This window comes from Megascapheus bottae, chromosome 1 (assembly GCF_031878675.1).
Source record: "Megascapheus bottae isolate mThoBot1 chromosome 1, mThoBot2.hap1, whole genome shotgun sequence".
NCBI classification, from domain to species: Eukaryota; Metazoa; Chordata; class Mammalia; order Rodentia; family Geomyidae; genus Megascapheus; species Megascapheus bottae.
Genome location: NC_143509.1, coordinates 2,253,392 through 2,278,193, shown reverse-complemented (window position 1 = coordinate 2,278,193; position 24,802 = coordinate 2,253,392). Strand labels below are relative to the sequence as shown.

The window sequence follows — 24,802 nt, the reverse complement described above, 5'->3', positions numbered from 1 at the left end:
ACCACACTCTGTCCAAGCATGGAGAATTGGTCTCCTAGGAGAGTAAGAGGATTTGGTTTGGTCATCTGGGATGTGGTGCCATGCCTGTATCCCTGTTCTTATATTTTATGGATAAGTTGGCCTTTCCTGCCCCTGGCCACCTACTGCAGGCCTCAGTTTCTCCCTGGGAGCACTGACACATGCCACTGCTCCTGACTTCTTAATATGAAGGTGGAGCCTGAGCCTCAAACTTTGATCCTCTTTCTCAGCCCCCTAAGCAGCTAGGATTGTAGACTTGTGCCACCAGACGCAGGACGATCCAGAACTGAGAGGCCCACCCTGGGCTCCATAGCAAAAGCACTTAATAAAACAAGAGGGGGGCAGGCAGGGATAGCTCATGGTTGACTTAGGATCTCAGGTGCTTTACATGTGGGTGTTGTACCATGGGTGCATGTGTATGACAGGCTTGGTCTCCAGTGACAGTGCTGGGGGTGGTGCTGGGGACCTTGGGAGAAGGGGCTTGGCAGAAGTCTTGGGCCCTTCAAGGGGTTGTGGGGCCCTGTCAGGCCTCTATCTGCTTCCTGGCTTGGGTCAGCTGTTGTAACGTGTGTATGTCCATTGTTGTCCAGTACCCACGGCGAGGCCCCACTGAGTTTTGAAGCAGAATCTCCAGAATCGAGAGCTACACAAACCTTTCCCTCATCCCCCAGCAGCCTGCCTCGGGTGTTTGGAGACAGTCACGCCCCAGCCATAAGGGGATTCCCCTATCCTTCCCCCACAGTGGTCCCTGAGAACGGAATGTTAAGTTTGCCAAAAAAACAAACAAACAAACAAACACAAGAATTCTCCTCCCAAAATAAATAACCTTGAAAGAGCAGGGGTTCTGATAATACTGCTGGGGAAGTGGTCAGGTTTAGACGTTCCTGAGCCCCTCAAGTTTATGACAGTGCCTCCCACTCTGTCAGAGATTCCAAAGCATGGAGGAAGCAGAACGGGGCGCCAGAGGGTGGGAGGTGGCAAGCTTTGCCTTTCCCCTGCCTCTGAAGGCTGAGACACTAGGGTATATCTTGAACTCTGGGCCTGGGCTCTGTCCCTGAGCTCTTCAACTCAAGGCTAGCACTCTACCACTTTGAGCCACAGTGCCTGACCAGCTAGTGCGATTCTACATCCCTCCTCTCCCCCAGCCTTCTGTGCCCCTCCCCACAGCCTGCCTGCCCCCTGCCCGTGGGGTTGGGGTTTGTTTTCTGTTTTATTGAGCTATCTCAGTCATCCATCATCTCTGCTCTGCGGCTTTTGGTCTCTGCTTTGTTGCCGGAACCAGGCCTCTGTTTTGCTCACCCCAGGGCCTGTTCATGCCAGGCTAGTACTCTTCCTTTTGAGCCACAGCTCCACTGCTAGCTTTTTGGTGGTTAATTGGAGATTTAGAGTCTCACAGACTTTTCTACCGGGGCTGGTGACCTCCTAACTAACTGACATGAGCCACTGGCATTCACCCAACTTGAAAATGCTAGTTGAACACTTACATCTGGAATCCGGGAAGGCTGGAGCTGACTTTATCTGGTGATGTCTGTTACCTGGCTTGGCCACAAGGGGGCACCCTGGCTCTGGCCAAGCCCTGCCCAGGATGGGGACACCCAGGCTAGTCTAGAAACTTTGTTTATTGCCAGTCCTCAGGACTGAACTCAGGACCTGGGCAGTGTCCCTGAACTTCTTTTGCTGAAGGCTAACGTTCTACCACTTGAGCCACAGTGCCACTTGCTGCCTTTTCTGTGTATTTGGTACTGAGGAATCAAACCCAGGGCTTCCTGCCTGCTAGGCAAGCACTCTTACCACTAGGCCACCTTCCCAGCCCTGTTTATTTTGTGTGTGTGTGTGTGTGTCTATGTGCTGATCCTGGGGGCTCGAATGTGTGTTCTGGGCTCTGCCCCTGAGCTCTTCCACTAGGCCACCTTCCCAGCCCTGTTTATTGTGTGTGTGTGCGTGTGTGTGTGTGTGTGTGTGTGTGTGTGTGTGTGTGTGTGTGCTGGTCCTGGGGGCTCGAATGCGTGTTCTGGGCTCTGTCCCTGAGCTCTTCCACTCAAGGTTGACATTCTACCATTTAAGCCACTTCTTACGTTAGCCTGGGCACTGGAGATAAGAGATTCCTGGACTTTCCTGCCCCGGCTGGCTTTGAACTTCACTCTCTGGAATATCTATGATTATAGCCATGAGCCACCAGCACCCAGCCAAACTCCTTTGATGCTAGAGTGTTAACCTACTTGCCCATCTTTGGCTCCATGATTGTGAGGAACCCCACCTCCTACACCAAGCCCTGCCCACCCCATCCCTGGCTGTATGGTCTTCATTAAGTCACTTCCCATCTCTGAGTCCCAGCATCCACCACACCCTCAGCGTGGAAAGCTAAGGGGCTGAGCGGGGGCCTGGGGGTTGGGGTGAGCTTTCATGCTTCTTTCTGGCTGTCTGCTTTCCCCAACCCCATCTTGGCTTTAGAGATTCCATTATCTCTGTAGCCTGTGCCTGTCTCCCCACAGGCTGTGGAATGCGCCCCAACCCCTGGCAGGGCCATGGGTGACTCTTTGCCTGTGAAGTGGAGTTTCAGAAAAGCAAAGGAGACATGTAAGATGCTGGGCCAGCGAGGACCTGGAAGCCAGCCATGCTGCCAGGCTGGCATCCGGCCAGCCCGCTTGGTGCCAGGCACTCCAGGCCCATGTCCTCTTCCTACCTGAGCCTCCAGGGAAGCCCCATTTCCTCCAGAAGATTGGGGGGGACACACATATGGGTTTGGGGTCAGGGGTCAGGAGGTTTGCATGCCCAGACAGTGAGCTCACCCCCACCCCTCCCAGCAGGAGGAAAAAATGTGGCTGCCGCCATTTCCCAAGCCAGGACTCCCTGGCGTCCCCAGAGGGGAGGATCTGACTGTCTGGAACCCACGCCACCACCTCCCTTTTCCTAAAAGTATTTTTAGCAAGGAACAGGCGCGAAGGAAACCAGGCCTTTTCACCTTGAGGACACCCAAGCTCCTCGTTCCCTTTCTGACACGCCTGACCTGCGGTCTGCACCCCATCCAGGGCTGTGTAGCCTTGGGCAATGCTCTCACCCGCTCTGAACCTCCTTTTCCTCACTTGTAAGGTGAGCGTCGGAGCACAGGTGGCCTTTCCCAGCTGTGAACGGGGTGCTGTTTGTCATGAAGCACCCTAAATCTCTCCTGCTCCCCAGTGATTCCTGCCCCCACAGTTTGATCCAAGTCACCCCTCCCCCCATACCTTTGAGAGAGAAGGCCCAGGCTGGGGGGCGTGGCTCCCTGTGGGTGTGGTGGGCAGTGGGGCTCTGTGATAGGGCTTGTTTGGTGGGTGTGGTTCCCTTTCTGGGTGTGGCTTGGCAGGCAATGATGTAGTTTGGTGGGCGTGGCCTGATGGTCAGGGGCGTGGCTCTGTGGTGATCTTGATACAACATGGCTACAAAACTTTGATGTCCCTGTCTTCTGTAGTGGGTGTGACTTGGTGGGGACTTGCCTGGGCCTGGGCCAGGGTTCCAATGACCCAGGGCTCCAGATCAGCCTCTCCCCCTCCCTCCTATGACTTCTACCAGGCTGGCTTTTCCTGCCAGGTGGCCTCAGGCCAGCAGCTTCCTCTTCAAGCCTCAGTTTCCTCCTCTGAGAAATGGGGGTGGCATTCCCATTTGCAGCAATATGGAAAGGTTAAAACTTGCTCTAGGGCCGCACCTACCTGCTCTGTAATAATTATAATTGTTATTGCTAGTTCTGTGTTCCCAGTGTGGAACACTAGGCTTCCTAAGACCAGTGAGGTCCATGAGCATATAACACAGCTTGCATAAGACATACACAACTTGTGGCCTGGGCACTCTGTTCATGACCTTTTTTACTCAAGGCTGGAACTGCACTACTTGAGCCAAAAGCTCCTTTTGGGGCTTTTGACCGGTTCATTAGAGGTAAGAGGCTCATGGACTTTCCTACCCTGGCTGGCTTTGAACCAAAATCCTCAGGTCTCCTGAGTAGCTGGGGTTACAAGCTTTAGCCACTAGCAGTCAGCCACATGCAACTTTTGGGTTTTGTTGTGGTGGTGGTTGGCACAGTCTCTCACTGAGCTTTAACTCCATCTCCTCAGCACCCCCACAGATTACATTTTAAATATCTTCATACTTGAGCTACTCAGGAGGCTAAGATCTGAAGATTGCAGCTTAAAGCCAGGAAACTCCATGAAACTCTTATCTCCAGTAAACTACTCAAAAAGCTGGACTTGGTGCTGTGACTCAAGTGGTAGAGCACTTACCTTGAGCAAAAGAAGCTCAGGGACAGTGCCCAGGCCCAGAGGTCAAGCCCTAGGACTGGCAAAGTACATAAATGAGTACTTTCATCCTACATAAAACAAGTGGAATCAGTTTTGTGTTTTGAACTATTCTTGGGGCCCGAAGTCAGTCTGCACCTTTGCATTTTTCCTTCAAAGCTGTTCTACCACTTGAGCCAACAATTCCATTTCCAGCTTTTTGCTTGTTAACTGGAGAGAAGAGCCTCATTGGCTTTCCTGCTCAGGCCAGCTTCAAACGGTGATCAGTTTTAATGATATGTTTTACTTAAGTTACATCTTTTCTAGAATGCCACTTGCACATGTAATCCATGTTCATTTCTGCGTGTGGTGTTGGGATGGAGCCCAGGGCCCTGTATGCACCAGGCCAGAGCCCCCTTGCCCCCACCTCCCACTGCAAACCCTTAGTGAAATATTTCACCATCCACTCGCCTGTGAAATGTCAGGAATGTGGTCTGTATTTACTGTAGGAAAACCATGGCTCTGCCAGCCTGCTTGTTGACATTCAGCCACTTGCAGGTGTGGAATGGGAAAAGCTGGGGTGGCGGGAAAGAGGCCTGGATTGCCATTGGGGGTGGAGTGGGGGCAAACTGGCTTCTTAGGGGCCAGCATGCCCCCCCTCACCCTCTGCATCTGAAGAAAACAAAAGGCCAACACAGAAGTGGCCCATTCCCCAAGTCATGGATGGAGCGCCTACTGTATGCAGGACGCTGTTCCAGGTCCTGAAGGACCCTGTACCCAACTCGGGCCTTGAGCCCTCACTGTCCCCAGAAAACTTACACTGCCCCGCATATCCATACAGCACGGGGAAGGCGGTGAGGGGGGGAGGGCGGCCAGCTCCCCTGCCACAAGGGGTGACACACTCACTAAGTCAGAAAGATGTCAGAGAGTTGCAGGCCACCCATATTCTAATGGTAGGAAAATCAGAAAATTCATATGGCTCAGAATAATATGTGCAGCCTAGGAAGGATCTGGGGGTGTCCTAGATGGATGCTCAAGGGGTGACCGGTGGAACCCCAAATGAAGCTCGATTTCCCCAACTCTACCAGGAAGGGTGGGGACCCCCCAGCATCTGCAGTTGACCCCGAACCCCGAGAGGCTGAGTGAGTGCGTTTCTCGGGTCCCACAGCCCCGAGGGCGGGGGGTCCCTTGGCTCCGTGTCCCTCGGCTGGGCCTCGATGACCGGCCCCTCCTGGCACCCGGAAGCGACCCTCGATAAACAAAGCCGTGTGTGGGCGCAGCCCCAGCTGCCCGGGGCGCGCTGTCTACTCGGAGGGGGGCGGGGGAAGAATGTTGTGAATGAACACAGGGCCCGCCCCGAAACTCTGCGTGAGGCCCGCCCCGCTGCAGATCTCGCGCTCTGGTTGGCTGCTGGTGCTCCATGATTGACAGTCATGCTCGCTGCGCCTTCTGATTGGGCGGGCCGGGAAGGACTAACATCTCAGTGATCGAATGAGCAGCGGCGGTCCGAGGCAGGTCTGAAGTCGCAGCCAATGAGGAGAAAGAGTCGCGGAGGCCGAGGGGAGTTCCAATGGGGACAGGGGCAAGGGGCGGGACCACAGCCCGGGATAAAGCCGCGGCCGGGCGGCTTTATTGTTGTGAAGCGTCTTAAAGGGGCCGCGTCACCCGGCCGGCCCGGCTCGGGGCTGGGTGGGGGGGCGGTGCGGTGGGGGTCCCGGGACGGCGCAGCCCAGAGGAAGGACGCGAAGACGAACAAGGCGGACGAGAGCCGGCAGAGCAGAGCCGACATCGGACCGACCCCTCAGCAGACCCCACCCCGGCCCCGGCCCAGCCGGATGGAGCCCCCCGCGGCCAAGCGGTGCCGGGGCTGCCCCGGGGGACCCGAGGAGCGCGAGGTCGGGGCCGGGGCCGCACGAGGCCGGGGCCGACCTGAAGCGCTGCTGGACCTCAGCGCCAAGCGAGTGGCGGAGAGCTGGGCCTTTGAGCAGGTGACAGGGGGAACCCGAGAGGGGGTGGGGGAGACAGTGAAGTTTCTGCACCGCTGGGCCCGAACCCTGATCGAGACCCTCCCCACCACCCCTCCCGGCTCCCTTCAAACCTACGACCCACCTCGCCCCAGCACCCCAGATCCCACTTGGGCTATTTCCTCCTCCTTGTACCCCCAAACCCCAGAATCCGACCACCCTGGCTCTCCCGCAAACAGTGGGCCTCTAAGCCCTACAAGCAGCCTCTGCTTGGGGTCACTATCTCCCCAGGCCTTACTTGAGGACACCCCACCTCCCGGGCCTTTGACCCCCACATCTCCTTCCTCTGCCCCCCAGATCTCAACTGGATTTCCTACTTAGAAGACCCCGTTAGCCATCTCCCAGCTTAGCCCCCCTCCAGTCACCCCCCTGCCCAGTGGGGGTCCCTGCACCTCCACACTTGGCCCACCTAGGGCTAAGTCCCTAACTAGCCCAGCCCCATTAGTTAAAGGTAGACATTCTGGGGGTCAGATTCCCTTTCCCCTCCCACCCCCCAGCCATCCAGGCCTTCACCAGATCAGGCCACAGCCCTTGCCACAGCCAGATGGACAACCTGGCAGGTGCACCAGAGAGCAGGCTCCATTGCTCCCAGAGCTTCCCCCTCATTGGGGACCCCCAAGGATCTGGGGGTCTTCTCAAGTACTGTGCAGCCCCACAACTTCTGTCCTCCTGGACTTTGCTAGCTGTTTGTTACCAGCCTTTCTCAACTTAGGACTGGTGGGTTTGGTCGAGTTGCGATGGAGCTGGCTCTGATTCATGGACTGGAAAAATCCCTCTTTAGTCATCCACCAACTGTCACTCACCCTGCATGCCTCTGACACTCCCAGTTCCCCCAGGAACCTAGGTGGGGGGGGGGCTGAGGGCCCCTGCCCTTTCTTGGGGTGTAGGATATAGCAAATATGTCCTAAAATCACCCTCAAAGTTCACCGGCCTAGCCCCGGCTGGTGCTAGAGAAGCTCCTGGAATCTTCTATAACCCCCTGGGACTTGTCCTAACTCTGAAGAAACTGGGGCACAGAGAGGTTGAGAAACTTGCCTAAGGCCACCCAGCCAGTGACTAGCAAACCAGGATTGGAACTGGGGCTCGACCAGCTGGTTCCATTGCCTGGAGCCCACAGGGGCGGCGAGGACACCCCTCCCCTTTGGGGGGCCTTGCCTGCGGAACTGTACCACCCAGGCCATGGGTTCTGAACATCTGAATTCACCCCACCTCTGAGCCTCAGACCCCAGCTGTTCTTAACCGAGCTCTTGTTGAGAATTAGAGGGAATCACATGTATAAAGATCTCAGCCTAGCGATGTCGCTTACCCCTATTACCCTAGCTACCCAGGAGTCTGGGATCTGGGGACTGCAGCCAGTGAACTACTCATTTAAAAAAAAAAAAATGAATTGGCACTGTGGCTCAAGTGGTAGAGTACCAGCTTTGAATGAAAAAGCTAAAGGAAAGCATCCAGGCCCTGAGTTCAAGCCAGAGCATGGCATGTATGTGCACATGAGCTGAAGTCCAGTGAGGTCAGGTGTCTCAGGCAAGGTCGGGAATACTCGTCCAAATTTTTGTTGTTGTTGTCAGTCATAGGGCTCGAACTGAGGGCCTAAGCACTGTCCCCGAGCAATTTTGTTCAAGGATGGCTCTGCTACTTTGAGCAACAGTGCCACTTCCAGTTTTTGAATGGCTCATTGGAGATAAGAATTTCACAGGGGTTGCCAGGAGTGTGGCCTAGTGGTAGAGTGCTTGCTTACCATGCACAAAGGCCCGGGTTTGATTCCTCGGTACCTCATACATAGAAAAAGGCCAGAAGTTGTGCTGTGGCTCATTGGTAGAGTTCTAGTCTTGCGAAAAATCCAAGGACAGTGCTCAGGCCCTGAGTTCAAGACCCAGGACTGGCAAAATAAATAAAAATAAAAAATTCACAGGGACTTTCCTGGCCAGACTGGCTTTGAACTGCCATCCTTAGATCTCAGCCTCCTGAGTAGCTAGGATGAATGGTGTGAGCCCCCAGCACCCTCTCCGGGTCCAGATTTCTCATCCTCTGCCTCTCTCACAGGTGGAAGAACGGTTCTCTCGGGTACCTGAGCCTGTCCAGAAACGCATTGTGTTCTGGTCTTTCCCACGCAGCGAGCGGGAGATATGTATGTATTCATCCCTGGGGTTCCAAGCCCCGGAGGGCGAACGGGACTCACGGGTGCCCTTTTCACGTGGGCTCCATCTGCTACAGAGCGGGGCTGTTGACCGAGTGCTGCAAGTGGGTGAGTGGGTCCTGCCCCTGCCAGGGAAGGCCTGAAGGGGAGTGGGGCAGGTAACACAATGACAGCCCTGTACCTCCGCCTGGAAGCCCAGATGGAGAAAAACAGGTGGGAAGTGTGTGTGTAGTGGCGGAGGCCGGGGAAGGTGGAGGGTCATCTAGAAAGCTGGGGAGCTGGGATACCAGCCTGGGCAAAGGTCTCAAGACCCTATGTCTCAGAACTAAAGAGCTGGGGGCGGGACTCCAGGGTGGAGCCTCAGCTTCCCAAGCTCAAGGCCCTGGGTTCAAATCCAGGCTGGATGTGTGAGAGTCCATCTTGGATTAGAGGATCAAAGGCTTGCACCCAGGAGATGACTGCAGTCCCCAAAAATTTATTATGTTATTTTTCATCAAGAACTAAAAGGTAGAAGCAGGAAGCCTCCAAACAGGAAGAAATGATAAAACATTTATAAAGCAGGAAAAGCCAATTACCCAGATCCGGGAGCCACACACGTGGACAGTGTGGAATCACCCCACTGGAGCACAGAAATATGGACAGTGAGGACGTCCGTTTAAACATAAAATGACAATGCGGAAAACTGAAAGAATGTCCGCTGCCAGTGACTCACGCCTGTCACTGGGATGTGAGGATCACAGTTCGAGGCCAGCCCGGGCAGAAAAGTATTAGCCATTTATCTCCAATGAACCAAGCAGTAGAGCACCAGCTTTGAGCAGAAAAGTTCAGGGACAGCACCCAGACCCCGAATTCAAGTCCAAGTGCCAGCAGGCTGGGTCATCCCCAAGTCTGAGTGTGACCCTGCCAGCCCCAGGCTTGGCCACCTCTGGTATGAGGAAGTCCCGGGCTTCTCAGGACACAGGTTGTGCACTGGCTGCCCAACCTGTTCTATGAGCCTCAAGTGACACCCAGACAGGTGCACAGGTGCCAGGGAGGGCCCCCCCCCAAGGGAGAGTGGGGGTGATCCGGTCCAGGCCTGCCCCACTACCCCACAATGTCAAGTGTTAGAGGCCTGGGACATCTTCCTGGGAAGTCCCTACTCAGAAAGCCAGCCCCAGCTGTATCCATGGTGAAAAGGGGGCTTCAGCATTAAGCATTCCTGGTTAGAATGGGATGGAGGGCGTGTGGCTTACAGGGTAGACCACCAGTCCCAGAAGAACCCAAGGCCCTGAGTTCAAGTCCCAGTACAGACACACAGAGGGAAAAACAAAAAAGAATAAGAAGGAAATCATGCCTAGGCCTTTAAACCTCTTGCAGGCCAGGATATTATCACTGGAGTTGAACAGATGGGGGAAATGAAGCCCAGCCAGGCCAAGTGTGGAGCGCTCGGTTTCTCAGCTTGGCTGTGTTTCCTGGACGTTGCTTGGCCCCCACAGATGAGATTCTGGGGTGACGGTGTTGCCTTTGCTTTCAGGGTTCCACCTGAGCGGGAACATCCGGGACCCGGGGGGCCCGGGGGAGGCGGAGCATCTGTACCACGTCTCCATCAGCTTCGACCGCTGCAAGATCACGTCGGTGAGCTGCGGCTGCGACCACCGGGACCTCTTCTACTGCGCGCACGTGGTGGCCCTGTCGCTGTACCGCATCCGCCACGCGCGCCGCGTGGAGCTGCGCCTGCCCATCTCCGAGACGCTGTCCCAGATGAACCGCGACCAGCTGCAGAAGTTCGTGCAGTACCTCATCAGCGCCCACCACACCGAGGTGCTGCCCACCGCCCAGCGCCTGGCCGACGAGATCCTCCTGCTGGGCTCCGAGATCAACCTGGTGCACGGTGAGAGGGGCCGGGCCCTCGGGGTCCTGACAGGCCTCTGCCTGTCATCCTGGCCCTGGGAAGGCTGAGGGGGAGATGCAGGAGGATTATTGCGCCTGGCACGGGGTGGGTGCAGGCTTATGGAGGGGTGCGTGATCAAACCCAACAAGGGGCGCTGGTAATGGAAGGTAATTGAAGCTGTGATGGCTGAGGAGGGGGACGGGGCAAAGGGGGAACCAATGAGCGAGCCGCCTGGGGATGGGTGGCGGGCTCCTGGGATGTGGGGATTTGGGGACTGACTGTGGCCCAGGGACCCCGCAGGAGCACAGATGTGGGATGTGGGCTTGGACGGAGCTGGGGTGGGGTGGGTGGTGGCAGGTCCACCAGAGGGTCGGATGAGTAAGTGGAGCAGTGGATGGAGACTGCAGGGGAGGAGCAATGAGTGTACCTGTAGGTGGATGCGCAGACATGCGCAGAGTTCCAGCAGATGAGTGGATGGGGTGGGTAGATCAATCAAGTAAGTGATTGATTGGGCTGGATGGGTGAGTAGATGGGGGTGTAGGTGGATGGATAGATGGATGGATAGATAGATGGATGGGTGTATGGGCGAGGGGGTGGGGGTGGGGGTGGGTGGGTGGATGGATTGATGGATGGATAAATAGATGGATGGATGGGTGGGGGGGTGGGTGGGTGGATGGATTGATGGATGGATAAATAGATGGATGGATGGATGAGTGGGTAGATGGGTGGATATATGAGTAGGTAGATGGATGGACAGGTAGGTGAGTGGATGAATGGATGGGTGGATGAGTGGTAGATGGGTGGATAGATGGATGGATGGACAGATAGGTGGGTGGATGAGTGGATGGGTGTGTAGATGAATGGATGAGTAGATAGGGATGGATAGACGGGTACTTGTATGGATGGGTAGGTGGGTAATTGAGTGGATGGGTGGATGGATGGATGGATGGATGGATGGGTGGATGGATGGAGGATAGGTGGGTGGATGAGTGGATGGATGGGTGAGTGAGTAGATGGATGGATAGACGGGTACTTGGATGGACGGGTAGGTGGGTAGTTGAGTGGATGGGTGGATGGATGGATGGATGAGTGGGTAGATGGGTGGACAGATGAGTAGATAGATGGATGGACAGGTAGGTGGGTGGATGAATGGACAGGTGGCTGGATGGATGTGTTTCTTCTGGGAATGGATGGAACTTTTGGACAGATCTGATGACTTGGAGAAGTGGACAGACAAGGAAGGCAGACATCTTCTTTCCACACAATTCTTGTCCCAACTTTGGCTTTCTGCGCCCCCCCCTCCCCGCAGGTGCCCCTGACCCCACGGCGGGCGCGGGCATCGAGGACGCCAACTGCTGGCACCTGGACGAGGGGCAGATCCAGGAGCAGGTGAAGCAGCTGCTCGCCAACGGCGCCTACTACGGGGCCAGCCAGCAGCTGCGCTCCATGTTCGGCAAGGTGCTGGCGGGCACGGGGAGGCGCGGGCGCTCCGGGGGCCCTGGCGCCCGCCGCCCCATCCTCACCCCCCCACCCGTGCTGCCCAGGTGCGGGAGATGCTGCGCATGCGGGACTCGAACGGGGCGCGCATGCTCATCCTCATGACGGAGCAGTTCCTGCAGGACCCGCGCCTGGGCCTGTGGCGGCAGCAGGGCGCCGGCATGACGGACAGGTGCCGGCAGCTGTGGGACGAGCTGGGTAAGGCCCGGGCCTCCATGGGCCAAGCCGTCGGGCACCTGCAGTCCACCAGGCGCTGCCCTGGGCGCAGAGTCCTGCTGCCACGGGCTGACATTCGGTCGAGAAAATGCTTGCTTAAATACCATGCGAGCGGGTGGGCGGGGCTTAGCGGCAGGGGCGGGGCTTTCCGGCGGTGGGCGTGGTTTGTGCTTGTGGGCGTGGCTGGAACCCTGTCCTTGGGTTTTCTCAAGGCTAGAGCTCTACTACTTGAGCCACAGCACCACTTCTGGATTTTTCTATGTATGCGGTACCGAGGAATCAGACCTGGGTCTTTGAGCATGCTAGGCAAGCACTCTCTTTTTTCTTTTTCGGTCCTGGGGCTTGGACTCTGGGCCTGGGTGTTGCCCCTGAGCTCTTCAGCTCAAGACTACCACCCGACCCATTGAGCCACAGCTCCACTTTCAGTTTTCTAGTGGTTAACTGGAGATAAAAGTCTCACGGGTCTTTAGTGCCTGGGCTGGCTTTGAACCTTGCTCCTCCTATCTCAGCCTCCTAAGTAGCTAGGATTATAGGCATGAGCCACCGTGCTCAGCTAGACAAGCACTCTTACCACTAGGCCAGAATCCCAGCCCTGGATTTCATTTCTATAAGCCACATATTATTTTATGTCAAGACTTTCTTTTTCTGTTATCATTGTTGGTTGTGGGACTTGAACTCTGGGCCTGGGCTATGCCAAGACTTAGGCTTCCCATAAAGCTAAGATGGTGTCTCATGAACTTTTTGTCCAGGCTAGCCTAGAACCTTGATCCTCTTTTTTTGTTTGTTAGGTTTGGTCATGGGTCTTGAACTCAGGGACTGGGTGCTGTCCCTGAGCTCTTTTGCTGAAAGCTAGCATTTTGTCACTTTGAGCCACAGTGCCTCTTCCGGTTTTCTGGTGATTAACTGGTGATAAGTGTCTCAAGGATGTTTGTGCCTGGGCTGGCTTTGAACCACAATCCTCAGCCACAGGTGCCCGATAACCTTGATCTTCTTGATCTCAGCCCAACCCCAGTAGCTTAAGATCACATGTATGAGCTACCATGCCCAATCAATAATATTCTGTCTTGTGTTGGAGTGGAGTATGTGCTAGGGTTGAATTCAGGTCATAGGCATTGTCCCTGAGCTTTTATGCACTACCACTTGAGCCACAGCTACACTTCCAACTTTTTGGCAGTTTATTAGAGAAAAGAGCCTCACAGACTGTCCTGAAAGGGCTGGCTTTGAACTAAGGGCCTCAGATCTCGGCTTCCTGAGTAGCTAGGACTACAGGCATGAATGAGTCACCAGCACCTGATAATATTTTTCTTTTTAAAAATATTTTCTCCCACTGGTATAATTTCTTTACCCAGGAGGCTGAGGCAAGGACATTTGAGTTCTAGCTAGGCCAAAATTAGCTTTAAAAGTGGGGGGGAGGGAGCAAAATAGAACAAGTTAAAGGGTTACCCGAAAAAGTGAGTGTGAGCTGGGTGCTGATGTGCTAGCTTTGAGTGGAAAAGTCAAGCAAGAACTCACATTGCTGAGTTCAAGCTCCAGTGTGGCACCAGCACACATGCACATGCACGATCAGAATGGGGGACAGCCCTCAGCATCCACCGCTGCATGGCTTAGGCTGAATCCCCGTCCCGTGCCTTCTCAGGGGCCTTGTGGGTCTGCGTCATCCTGAGCCCCCACTGCAAACCAGAGGAACGCGCGGGCTGGTTGCAACTGCTGGCCTCATGGGATAAGCTCGACGTGTGCCCACTGGAGGAGGGCAAGTACGCCTTCCACGGCCCGAGCCTGCAGCCCACAGCATCTCCCAGCCCAGGTAGGAGCAGGGCCCAGTCACCTGGGTCCAGAAAAAAGAAAAATCAACAACACCTCCATCATGGCTTTGTGTCCCAGGAGAGAGAATAAGCGTGAGGAAGCGAAAAGGGGACTTTCCTCCCAGCCGGAGGAAAGAAGTGTTGAGGTCAGGAGCAATGGCAGCTGGGAAGACACCTACAGCCTTAGGCTGGGCTCCTGGATAGAAAAGCAAGGGAGGCAGAAGGAGGATGAAGAGAGAGAGATCGGGGATGGGAAGTGAGGAGGAGGAGTAGATGAAGAGAAGGAGAGTTGCTTGGAGAATAGATTGGACTAGACTGGGGACAGACAGACAGATGCAATATTCATCCTGAGGTTTTCACCTCAAAAAGGCTGGTGCCATGGCACACCCACCCCTGAGCCAGGTTGGTGCCTGCCCGCCGGGGGAAGCTGTCTTGCCAGCCGTGTCCCTCCCCTAACGGGATCCCACTGGGCCTTTCTTCCACAGGTTCAGAGGAAGAGGAAGAGGTGACTGCCACCAGTGCCCGACACACGGTGTTGGGTCGTGCCCTGCAGGCAGGGCAGCTCCACTGGGCAAATTCCCATCTGCAGAAAATCCTGTCCAGTGACTCCTATGGCCCCAACCTCACAGGCACAGGCAACATGGGCCCCGACAAGGCAACCTTTGACCCTCAGGGCCGCCCTCTGTGGCTGGGAGAACCTCTCCCCATCGCCTGTGCCCGTGTAGACACCTTGCGGGCCCACGGCTACCCACGCCAGGCCCTGCGGCTGGCAAGTGCCATCATTAACACGCTCCGGCTTCAGAGGCGCCATCAGGTGGAGAGCTACAAGCAGCGGAAAAAAGGTGGGTTCCCATCCTTTCCTCAGGGGTGCTGAGGGTTCAATTCCTTGGTACCATACACATAGAAAAGAGCCAGAAGTGGTGCTGTGGCTCAAGGGGTAGAGCTCTAGCCTTGAGAAAACCCAAGGACAGTGCTCAGGCCCTGAGCCCAAGCCCAGGACTAGCCAAAAAAAGATGGGGAGCAGGGGAACTAGGAACTGGGAGGATCAAAAAGAGGAAGCCCTCTCCAGAGGCCTATGGCCGGAACTGAGTCCGCCCCCTTCACCTCCCCACTGCAGATCTGTTGCAGAAAGGTGCCAGCGGCGTTGCCCGCGTGGAAGGCTGGGTGGGTCACCCCCTGGACCCCATCGGCTGCCTCTGCAGGGCGCTGCTGGAAGCCTGTCGCCTGGAGGAAGAGTCACTTCCTCTGTACCCAGGTACCCACTTTGGGGACGCATGGAGGACCATGCCCCTGTTACCCTAACTCGACACAGGTCCCACCCATTGGCTGATTCTGGGAGGTTTGGCGTTGCCCCCCCAGCACCCCATCCTACCCCGTCATTAGGCTTGAGGTCACAGGGGTCCCAGAGGAGGGGATCTGACTTCCTTAGCCCCGGCCTCGCCTCCCCCAGACTCAGGCTCCGAGAAGAGGAAGGTGTCCTACCAACACGTGCCGGTGCCCGGGAGTCCTGGCGAGTCATACCTGGCGCTGGCGCTGGAGGTGGCACTGCTGGGGCTGGGCCAGCAGCGGACCCTGCCTGAGGGGCTGTACGCCCAGGATAAGGTGGTACGCCACGAGGAGCAGCTGCTGGCCATGCTGGAGGAGGTGGACCTGGACGACAGGCTGGTGCAGGTGCTGCGCAAGCAGGCGGGGCTGCTGCTGGAAGGTGATGCCCCGCCCCCGCCCCGGGCCTTCCCTCACTCACACCCCAGCGAGCAGCTCCTAATGGTCAGATCAGCTCGTGGCCCCGCCTCTTCCCATTGCTGGCAGCCAATGAAGGGTGTGGCCCCGCCCCTTGCAAGTTTGGAGCCAATAAGCTTATTGATGCTGAAATGGAAGGCAGAACCCCGCCCCCCAATATAGGCTCCGCCTCCTGGGCTTCGTTGGCCCCGCCCATGGCATGTTTTTATTGGCTTGTTAGCTGAGACTCCGCCCCGTGCTGCGGCTGGAGCCAGTCCTCGCTGTTCTCTCCAGATCCTCCGTCGTGGTTGGGTCAGCCTTGCGGTTCTTGGGTCCCAGGCCCCGCCCCCGGCCTCTCCGACCTCCAGCTCCACCCTGCATGGGAGTCCCGAGCCCCTCGCGACCTCCACCTGGGTCCCGGCCCCTGGGGGACCCGGAGGGGTCGCCAGGGCTGAGTTCAGGCTGTCCCTGCAGGCGGCCCCTTCAGTGGCTTCGGCGAGGTGCTCTTCCGGGAGAGCGTGCCCATGCACACATGTGCCCGCTACCTGTTCTCCGCGCTGCTGCCCCACGACCCCGACCTGGCCTATCGCCTGGCCCTGCGAGCCATGAGGTGAGCCCAGGCGACCCGGCTCACTTGGTGGGGCCGGCAGCCCCTCGGGCTTGAACTCACCAGGGCCTGGATAATTCATTCTCTTAACCCTGGCATCCAGGCCACTCTGGCCTTCACGTGATTAAATGTAAACCCGTCATATCTTTTGGTGGAGGCACTCAGGGCCCTGGGTTTTTCCCTCCAGGCTGGCACTCTACCACTTGAGCCACTCCTTCATTTTGGGCTTTTTTTTGGTGGTTCATTGGAGATGAGAGTCTCCTGGAATTTGCACAGGCCGACTTCCCACCAAAATCCTCAGATCTCAGCCTTCTGATGAGCTAGGATTACAGGCCGGAGCCCCCAGTGCTGGGCTCCTGCAGAGCATTTGTGGAATGTCAGGTCACTGCAGGCTCCCTCACATGGGCCAACTGGGTGTGGTGTTGGGCTTCCTGTGCCTGGTTGATTTTAACAATTGACCTTCGGATCTGTCCATGTGGTGTGAGTGGCAGAGCTTCCTCTTTTTATGGCTGAATAGTATTCCATTGTGCACATAGACACAGCTGACTTTATAGCCTGGCTGTAGGGATTAGTACTGGAGGAGAGAGACACATTTACTCCATAGTGGGATACTGCATGGCCTATAGTAAGTAGGTTTGTGTGAGATTTTTTTTAAGGCATATTTCCATAGCAGCTGCACTAATTTACATCCTACCACGGGTAGAATTGTTCTCCACATACTGGCAGGTGTTTCTCTTTGCTCTTTTTTGTTATGAGACTGTGGCTGTGCAGCTCAGACTGGCCTTGGACTCACTAAGAAGCTCTTCTTGCCTTAGTCTTCTTAGTGCTAGAGTTACAGGCATACTCCCCTACACTTGGTTTATCCTTTCTTACAGACAATATCACATCTTTTTTTTTTTTTTTTTTTTTTTTCCAGTCCTGGGCTTGAGCTCAGGGCCTGAGCACTGTCCTTGGACTTTCTCAAGGCTAGAGCTCTACCACTTGAGCCACAGCACCACTTCTGGCTTTTTTCTATGTATGTGGTACCAAGGAATCAAACCCGGGTCTTTGTGCATGCTAGGCAAGCACTTTAACCACTAGGCCAAACTCCCGGCCCACAATATCACATCTTGCAGACATAGTTTCCCTCTTCCTGGGAGTCCAGGATTCTGCTGGCCTGAGAGGGGAAGCGGAGGCTGGAGTCTTACGGCTTCTTCATCCAAAGATCGCAGCCCTGTCTGACGCCATGGTTATTTCTTTCCTGCCCCAGGCTGCCAGTGCTGGAGACCGGGTTCCCAGGGGGAGAAACTCATCCCAGCCCACTGGACTCCATCATGAGCTCCCGCTTTCCCCGCTGGTTCATCCTGGGGCACCTGGAGACCCGCCAGTGCGAGCTGGCTTCCACCATGCTGACCGCTGCAAAGGGTGAGGATCTGGGCCCGGTCTCCTCTTCCTCTTCCTCCTTTTCTTCCAGCCCCTTCCTTTCCATCTTGCCTTTCCTGTCTCTCTTTATTTTTTTTTTCCGGGGGTAGGGGGTGTAACTTAGAGCCTGGGTGCTGTCTCTGCACTTTTGTGCTTAAGACTGGGGCTCTACCAGTTGAGTCACAGCTCCACTTCCAGCTTTTGGAGTGACTAACTGGAGATAGGAGTCTCATAGACTTGCCTGTTGGTCTGGCTTTGAACTGCAATCCTCAGATCCGAGTACCTGGTTCTTTATTCTTGCATGATTAATTGGAGATAATGAGAGTCTCATGGACTTTCCTGTCCAGGCTGCCTTATGAATCATAATCCTCAGATCTTAGCCTCCTGAGTAGCTAGGATTACAGGTGTGAGCTCCCTGGGGCTGGGCACTGTCCCTGAGCTATTTTTGCTCAAAGCTAGCACTGTACCACTTGAGCCACAGCACCACTTCCACCTTTTTGTGTTTATGTGGTACTGAGGAATCGAACCCAGGGCTTCGATGCATGGTAGGCAAACACTCTACCACTAAGTCACCTTCCCAGCCCAGTCCAGGAACTTCTGCATGCCAGTCTAGTGCTGTATCCCACAGAACTATGCCTCTCCTGTCAGCCAGGCCTTCACCGTGAGCCGGATCCCCCACAGGAGGCAACGCCCTTACGCCCTTGGCCAGTGGGCTACACCCACCACAAACCATACCCCTGCTGCAAAGACCCCCCCACCCCAGACACACACACACCGAGCTAGGACCTTACCCCTCAACTGCTGAGCCATATCCTTTACTTTGTAGGATATTGGGGGGGGGATCAGCCAAGAGTTGGGGGGGCTCGTGCCAGCTTCTCAGGAGGCTGAGCCCTAAGGAAGGCTCAACATGAGCCCAAGCAGGAAAGTCCATGAGACCCTTATCTCCAGTGAACCATCCAAAAGTGGGAAATGGAGCTGTGGGAAACGCGAAGGAAAGCAAGCAGCTCGGGTTCGTGCAGCCCTCGAGCGGACTGGAAGGAGGCACCATTGCTTTGGTATAATCCATTTTCCAGATGGCTCAGCAAAGACACAGAGAGAGCAAGTGACTTGCTCAGAAGCTCACAGCGCTAGATTGGCACGATAGAGATTCAAACCCTGGCATTCTGTGCCCAGAGTGGATGCCTTTGGTGGCACGGAAAGGAGGACAGAGTAGACGGCAGGCCCTGGAAAGAGGACCATTAAGGTGTGGATCTCTCCACAAGAACTTCCTGACAGACTGTAGACGCATGCGCAGGCGTGCATGCCCCTGGCGGGTCCCCTGGCCACAGCCCCCCGTGCTGGGTTGAGGAGAAAGGGGTTGGGTCATGTGCTCATCCCTCTTCCCTCCCAGGAGACCCCAAGTGGCTGCACGCGGTGCTGGGCTCCATCCAACAAAACATCCACTCCCCGGCCTTGCTCTTCAAGCTGGCGCAGGACGCCTGCAAGACGGCCACTCCGGCCAGCGCGCCGCCGGATACCACGCTGCTGGGCATCGCGCTGGAGCTGGGGCTGCAGGTGAGGCCCGGGTGGAGGGGAGAAGGGTGGGGCTGGGGCCTGGGCGCCACGCCCTCTGGAGGTGTGTCTTCCCCTGGACACGCCCTGTGGGTGGAGCCAACTACCACACTGGAGAGGAGCAGGGAGCGTGTGGGCGGGGCTAGGGGGCGGGGCCCAGTGGTCCCACCCTTGCTTGGCATTCATCATCCAGCTCCAGGAGCGCAGGGGCGGAGCCTGGGACCACTTCTGGGTATTCATTGGTTAAGGACCATGGATGTGGGTGGGGCTGGAAGGCTGGATGCCACAGAGCCAGCCAATAAGGAGCGCCCTTGGGGGCGGGGCCTGGATGGGAAGGCAAGTTGGTGGTGGTTGGTACCTCGTCCTGAGAGCCTGAGCAGAGGACGGTCCTGAAGGTGAGGGGACACTCCCGTGGTGAAAAGTCCTAGGAGGCAGACCTGCAGCTCAGGACTCAGACCTCCTTGGGCCCCTGAGGGGGACCCCCTCTCACACTGTGGGTCCCCAACCCCCTGGAGGCCCTTTCCTCCCTTCTCTTCCCTCTGCCTCCCTGTAGGTGATGCGGATGACGCTGAATACCATGACCTGGCGCCGCAGGGAGATGGTGCGCTGGCTGGTGGGCTGTGCCACGGAGATGGGTGAGAGCCCGGGGAGGGACGTGGCGCCTCCCGGTTCTGGTTCTAGATTCTCGGGGGAACTTGGTGGGGAATTTTCTGGGGATGCAGACTGCGCGGGGAGTAGAGAGAAAGAGAGGATGGAATGGCCAGGCCAACGCAAAAAGGGGTCCCCGCTTCTGGTTTTCTGGCCATTCATTGGAGATAAGAAGCTCTCGGACTTTCCTGTCTACGGCTGGGTTTCACTGCAGTCCTCAGATCTCGGCCTCCTGGGAAGCTAGGATGACAGGTGTGAGCCACCGGCCCCCAGCTCCTCAAATTCTTATCTCCAATTAGCCACCCCCCCAAAAAAAAAGAAAAAGAAAAAGTGGAGCTGTGGCTTAAGAGGTAGAGGGCCAGCCTTGAATGAAAAAAAGACAAGCATGAGAGAGAAAGGCCCTGGGGTTGGCGGCTTAGCCCAGAGGAAGCCGAGCCCTAAGTTTAGTCTTTAGGTCTAAGGACTGAATTCGAGCCCCAGTAGATAATCCTGCCACACACACACACAGCAAAAACCTGGGGTGGTAGAGCATCCGTCTAGTAAATCCAGGTCCCTGGTCGCAGCCCCAGTGTCAGAGAGGAAAAAAGAGAGAAAGACTCTGTCCAAGCTGGTAGAGAAGTGGCCGGGCTGCGGTCCCCAGCCCTGGCTGTCCAGCGTGTTGGTCACCCCTGGACATGGGCTCCCGCCGGTCCCGGGGGGGATCCCTGAGCCTGGCCCCCTCCCTCTCCCTCGTCCTCCCAGGCGCCGCCGCCCTCATGAACGTCATGAAGAACTGGTTTTCCCTGTTCACCCCGGTGGAGGCGGCCACGCTCGTGGCGGTGACGGCCACCACGCACGCCACGCTGCTGCGGCTGCAACTGGACGCGGCGCGGCGCGAGGAGCTGTGCGCGTGCGCGCGCGCGCTGGCCCTGCAGTGCGCCATGAAGGACCCGCAGAACTGCGCCCTGCCGGCGCTCACGCTGTGCGAGGGCCACCAGGCGGCCTTCGAGGCCACCTACCAGATCGTGCTGGACGCGGCGGCCGGCGGCCTGGGCCACGCGCACCTCTTCACGCTGGCGCGGTACATGGAGCACCGGGGCCTGCCGCTGCGCGCCTACAAGCTCGCCACCCTGGCCCTGGCCCAGCTCAGCATCGCCTTTAACCAGGACAGCCACCCGGCCGTCAACGACGTGCTGTGGGCCTGCTCGCTCAGCCACTCGCTGGGCCGCCACGAGCTGTCGGCCATCGTGCCGCTCATCATCCGCAGCGTGCACTGCGCCCCGATGCTCTCCGACATCCTGCACCGCTGGACGCTGCCCGCACCCGGCCTCGGGCCCCTCGGGGGACCCCGCAGGGCCGCCAAGCCGCTGGGCGCCGATCGGGCCCCGCTGTGCCAGCTGCTGGACGCCGCCGTGGCTGCCTACATCGCCACGAGCCACTCGCGCCTGACGCACATCAGCCCGCGCCACTACGCCGACTTCATCGAGTTCCTGGACAAGGCGCGGCGCACCTTCCTGCTGGCGCCCGACGGCCACGTGCAGTTCGCCCAGTTCCTGGAGAGCCTCAAACACACCTACAAGGGCAAGAAAAAGCTCATGCTCCTGGTGCGGGAGCGATTCGGGTGAGGGGGCCCCCGCGTGCCCCCCGCCGACCCCCCGCGATCTCCGGGCACCCGCGTCCGTGTTCAGTCAGGGAAAGAGCCGACCCAGGGACGCCCCGCCCCGGGCGCGCCTAGCAGGGCGCCATCTTGTGCCAGACTCAGGAGCAAAAGCCATACTGCCACCCCCAGAGGCCTGGAGGGGGGCTGTGTGTCCCGTGTCCCCCCCCTCCACCACCACAAGCAATAGGCAAGCTCCCCGCCCCCCAACTCCCCCCAGGAGCGGGCCTTGCCAGAAACTGGCAATGCAGCGGAGCCCCCACTCCCCAGGCAGCCCCGGCACTTAATATTAGCTTACCTTGAACCCCTTTAACATTCTTCCTATCCACTCCCCACCCCCACTGCTCAGGGGCCCCATTCTTGCAGCCCTGCACCCCCATCCGGGACCAGTGGCCCCCCACCCCACCCACACACACTGAAGGATTTCAAGAGATGAGCGCAGGCCTGCTTTACATACCTCACCCCACCCGCAGGCCTCCGTCCAGCCAGGACCCCCATTTCCTTAGGCACCAGGGTGGGGCGATCGCCGCCCCCACCCCACTCACTGGACGCACAACTCAGGAAGTAGCCTCAGCCTGAGCTGCCCGCCCGGCCAGGCGGAAACAGACGCAAGAGCCAGCCACCCCCCCGCGCCCCCATCCGGACTTCGGGGCGGCTTGGTGACCTGTGACTGTGCCCCCTCCCCGGGGCGGAGAGCCGGCCCCCCTCGCTGCCCGCCGTCTCCTTCCTTGTACATTAAGGAAAAAGTTAGCGTCATTTTGTAACTTTTTTTTTCTATTTATTGAATCACACATTGTATTTCCTTTTATTATTCATTTTGTTTTTCCTAAGATGCGACCGTGTTTTGACTCTGAGCCCTTGGTGAAGGCCTCCGCGCCCCCCACACTCCACCCCCGCCCCGTGTTCCTTCCTGCAGGCGCCCCCGCCCGGTCCTGCCCCCGCCGCTCGGCCTGGCACCGCTGGGAACGGCCGCGAGGGGGCGCCGCGGCCGCGCGCACGCGCGCCTCACTCCTGCACCCGCGCCCTGGAGGCCCGCGAGGGGGCGGGCGCGGGGAGCCAGGGCTGAGGTGAGGCCCCGCCCTCGGTGGGCGGGGGCCGCCCGTGGGCGTGGCCAGCTCGCTTCCGCTTGTGGGCGTGGGCTTCCAACAGCGCAAAGGAGGCTCTCCAGACTCCAACAGCTCACAAGTCTGGGGGCGTGAAGGAAGTCCCGGGTAGTCTTCCATGCAGCAGCTCCCTTCCGGCCTTTGGAATCTGGCTGTGTCGCCCCCAGTTATCTGGGGTACCGCCAACCAGGGCAGTTGAGGACAGTCGGCCCGGAGGGGAGGCGGAGCGGCTGGTGGGAGCCCGGATTGCGCGCGCAGTGGGAGGCGGGGCCTCGGCCTGCGCTGGGCCCGGTGATTGGCCAGCAGCCCCGCTTGCCAGTCTGCGCGGGCGGATCCTGGGTGGCAGCGGGGCCCGGGGCGCCCCCTGGCGGCCTTCAGCTGCGGTCGCACCCGCCAGCGCTCTTGCTGTGTCCAAAATGCCAAACTGGGACCTGGGGTCCCCTGTGTCACAGAGCTCCCCCAAGCCCAGGTTCCTCGGAAAGAGGTACCAGGCACCCACATGGCTTTGTCTCCCCTCCCTCCCTGCAATCTGGGCAATCCTTTAGGTCCCAGCCCCCCATGTCACTAGAGATCTCAGGCCCCAGGTATCCCTGCATGTGTCCCCTGGTGTGGGGGGGTCACCCTGCAATCCCTCGGACCCCCCTGAAGGGATCCCGCTCCACCTTCCATGGGGCCTCTCTGGGGGGCGGGTGAAGCCAGGTGCCGGGCGCCTGCGCATCAATCCACCAGCATTGAGAGCTGGAGGCGGAAAATCACAAAAGCAACGGAATAAAACCAGGCCAACTTTTATTTCATGGAACAACAGGTGTGACACGCTGCACCAACGTGGACCCGTGCGACCCCACGTTCCAGTCCTGTCCCAGGGCAGGGGCGTGGGAAGAGGCCCCGGGCAGATGTGTGCCTGTCAGTACTGGAGGTTGAACTCGGGGCCCCTTGCTCACTGTTGAGAGGGGTTTTTTTGGGGGGGGGTTATCGGTCATGGGATTTGAACTCAGGGCCTGGGTGCTGCCCCTGAGCTCTTTTGCTCAAGGCTGATGCTCTCACATGGGAGCCACAGCACCACTTCCTGTTTTCTTCTGGTGACTGGTTGGAGAGAAGTCTCACAGCGTTGCCTCCCCTGGCAGACTCGAACTTCAGTCCTCAGCTCTCATCTTCCTGAGTAGCTAGGATGCCACGCGTGAGTCACTGGTGCCAGCTTCATTCAACTTCCAAGGTTTGTGCCCTACCACTTGAGCCATACCTTCGATTCTGCCTTTTTGCTACTTGAGAGAAGAGACTCGTGCATTTTTCGGCCTGGGCCTGGTTTGTGATCCTCCAGGCTCAGCCTTCTAGACAGCTAGGCTGACAGGCGGGCGTGAGCCACCAGCGCCTGGCTGTGGGATGACTTTTAAACCCTTCAAGCCCCCCAAAGCACCCTGAGAAAACTCAGCTGTCCCTGGACCCCAGGCACGCTGAATTCAGTTCAGGCCAGCTGGCATCCGGAAATTGGAAGTTGGCACTTAACGGCCAGGGGCCTAAGACGGCTTCCTCTTGAGTAACTGGCTGCTGTGAAGGCACAGGGGTGGGGCAGTACCCCCTGGGCTTAGGAAAGGGGGAAGCCTTGGACATGGAAGCTTCAGTTCCCTAAAGAAAATACAGCTGACTGATGTATTAAAACTGTGGTGCCAGTTCTGGGACTTGAACTCAGGGCCTGAATGCTGTTGCTAAGCTTTTTCTCCTCAAGGCTGGCGCTGTACCCTTTGAACCACAGCTCCGCTTCTGCCTTTTTGCTAGTTCACTGGAAATAAGAGCCTCACAGACTTTCCTACCCAGGCTGGCTTGGAACCCTGCTCCTCAAACCTCATCCTCTGGAATAGCTGGATTCCAGGCACGAGCCATTGTGTCTGGTTTGCTTGTGTTTTCATGCTAGGCACATGTCCAAGGGCAGATGCCCACCAAACCCACCAAATCGCGGCAGTGCACACCTCCCATGCCCCCCCACGCCACCCCCTGCAGTCCTGGGATGTGTGCGTGGCAGGGGGTCCTGGTCTCAGCTCCTGGCATCCATTCTCCCGTCGATGGCAGGCACCTCAGGCTCGGAGGAGGCTCGACTCCTGTTCCTGCTGAACTGAGCCAGTGCGATCAAACCAACTGTGTTTCAGCTCAGTAGGCACGGGAGGCAGAGCCCAGGGAGGCCAAGCGGGGGAGGCCGAGGGAGAGGTGGAGACTGGGGGGCGGAACTTAGCCACTGTGAACATCACGTGGTATAAACCCTGTTCAGCAGTCGCTAAGCCCTGCTCCTCAAGCCACAGATCATGGGGGGGCCAGGGGGTGCGGGGGGGCTCACAGC

General features: G+C 57.6%; 1 protein-coding gene across 2 annotated transcripts; it reads left to right on the top strand.

Moving 5' to 3' along the window:
• Positions 1 to 5,981: 5,981 nt before the first annotated feature.
• Positions 5,982 to 21,352, top strand: Zswim4 (zinc finger SWIM-type containing 4). Of its 2 annotated transcripts, none has more exons than XM_090336128.1 (14): positions 5,982 to 6,250; positions 8,330 to 8,531; positions 9,937 to 10,293; positions 11,603 to 11,751; positions 11,838 to 11,988; positions 13,643 to 13,810; positions 14,294 to 14,650; positions 14,926 to 15,063; positions 15,259 to 15,513; positions 16,002 to 16,137; positions 17,384 to 17,538; positions 18,926 to 19,089; positions 19,640 to 19,721; positions 20,476 to 21,352. In XM_090336128.1, the coding sequence occupies exons 1-14, from the start codon at positions 6,098 to 6,100 to the stop codon at positions 21,336 to 21,338; spliced, it is 3,330 nt and encodes a 1,109-aa protein (XP_090192254.1). In that variant the 5' UTR covers positions 5,982 to 6,097; the 3' UTR covers positions 21,339 to 21,352. The 2 variants fall into 2 exon arrangements, with proteins under 2 accessions (XP_090192254.1, XP_090192258.1); XM_090336132.1 differs by having other exon boundaries at positions 13,643 to 13,835; positions 14,328 to 14,650.
• The last annotated feature ends 3,450 nt before the right edge of the window (positions 21,353 to 24,802 follow it).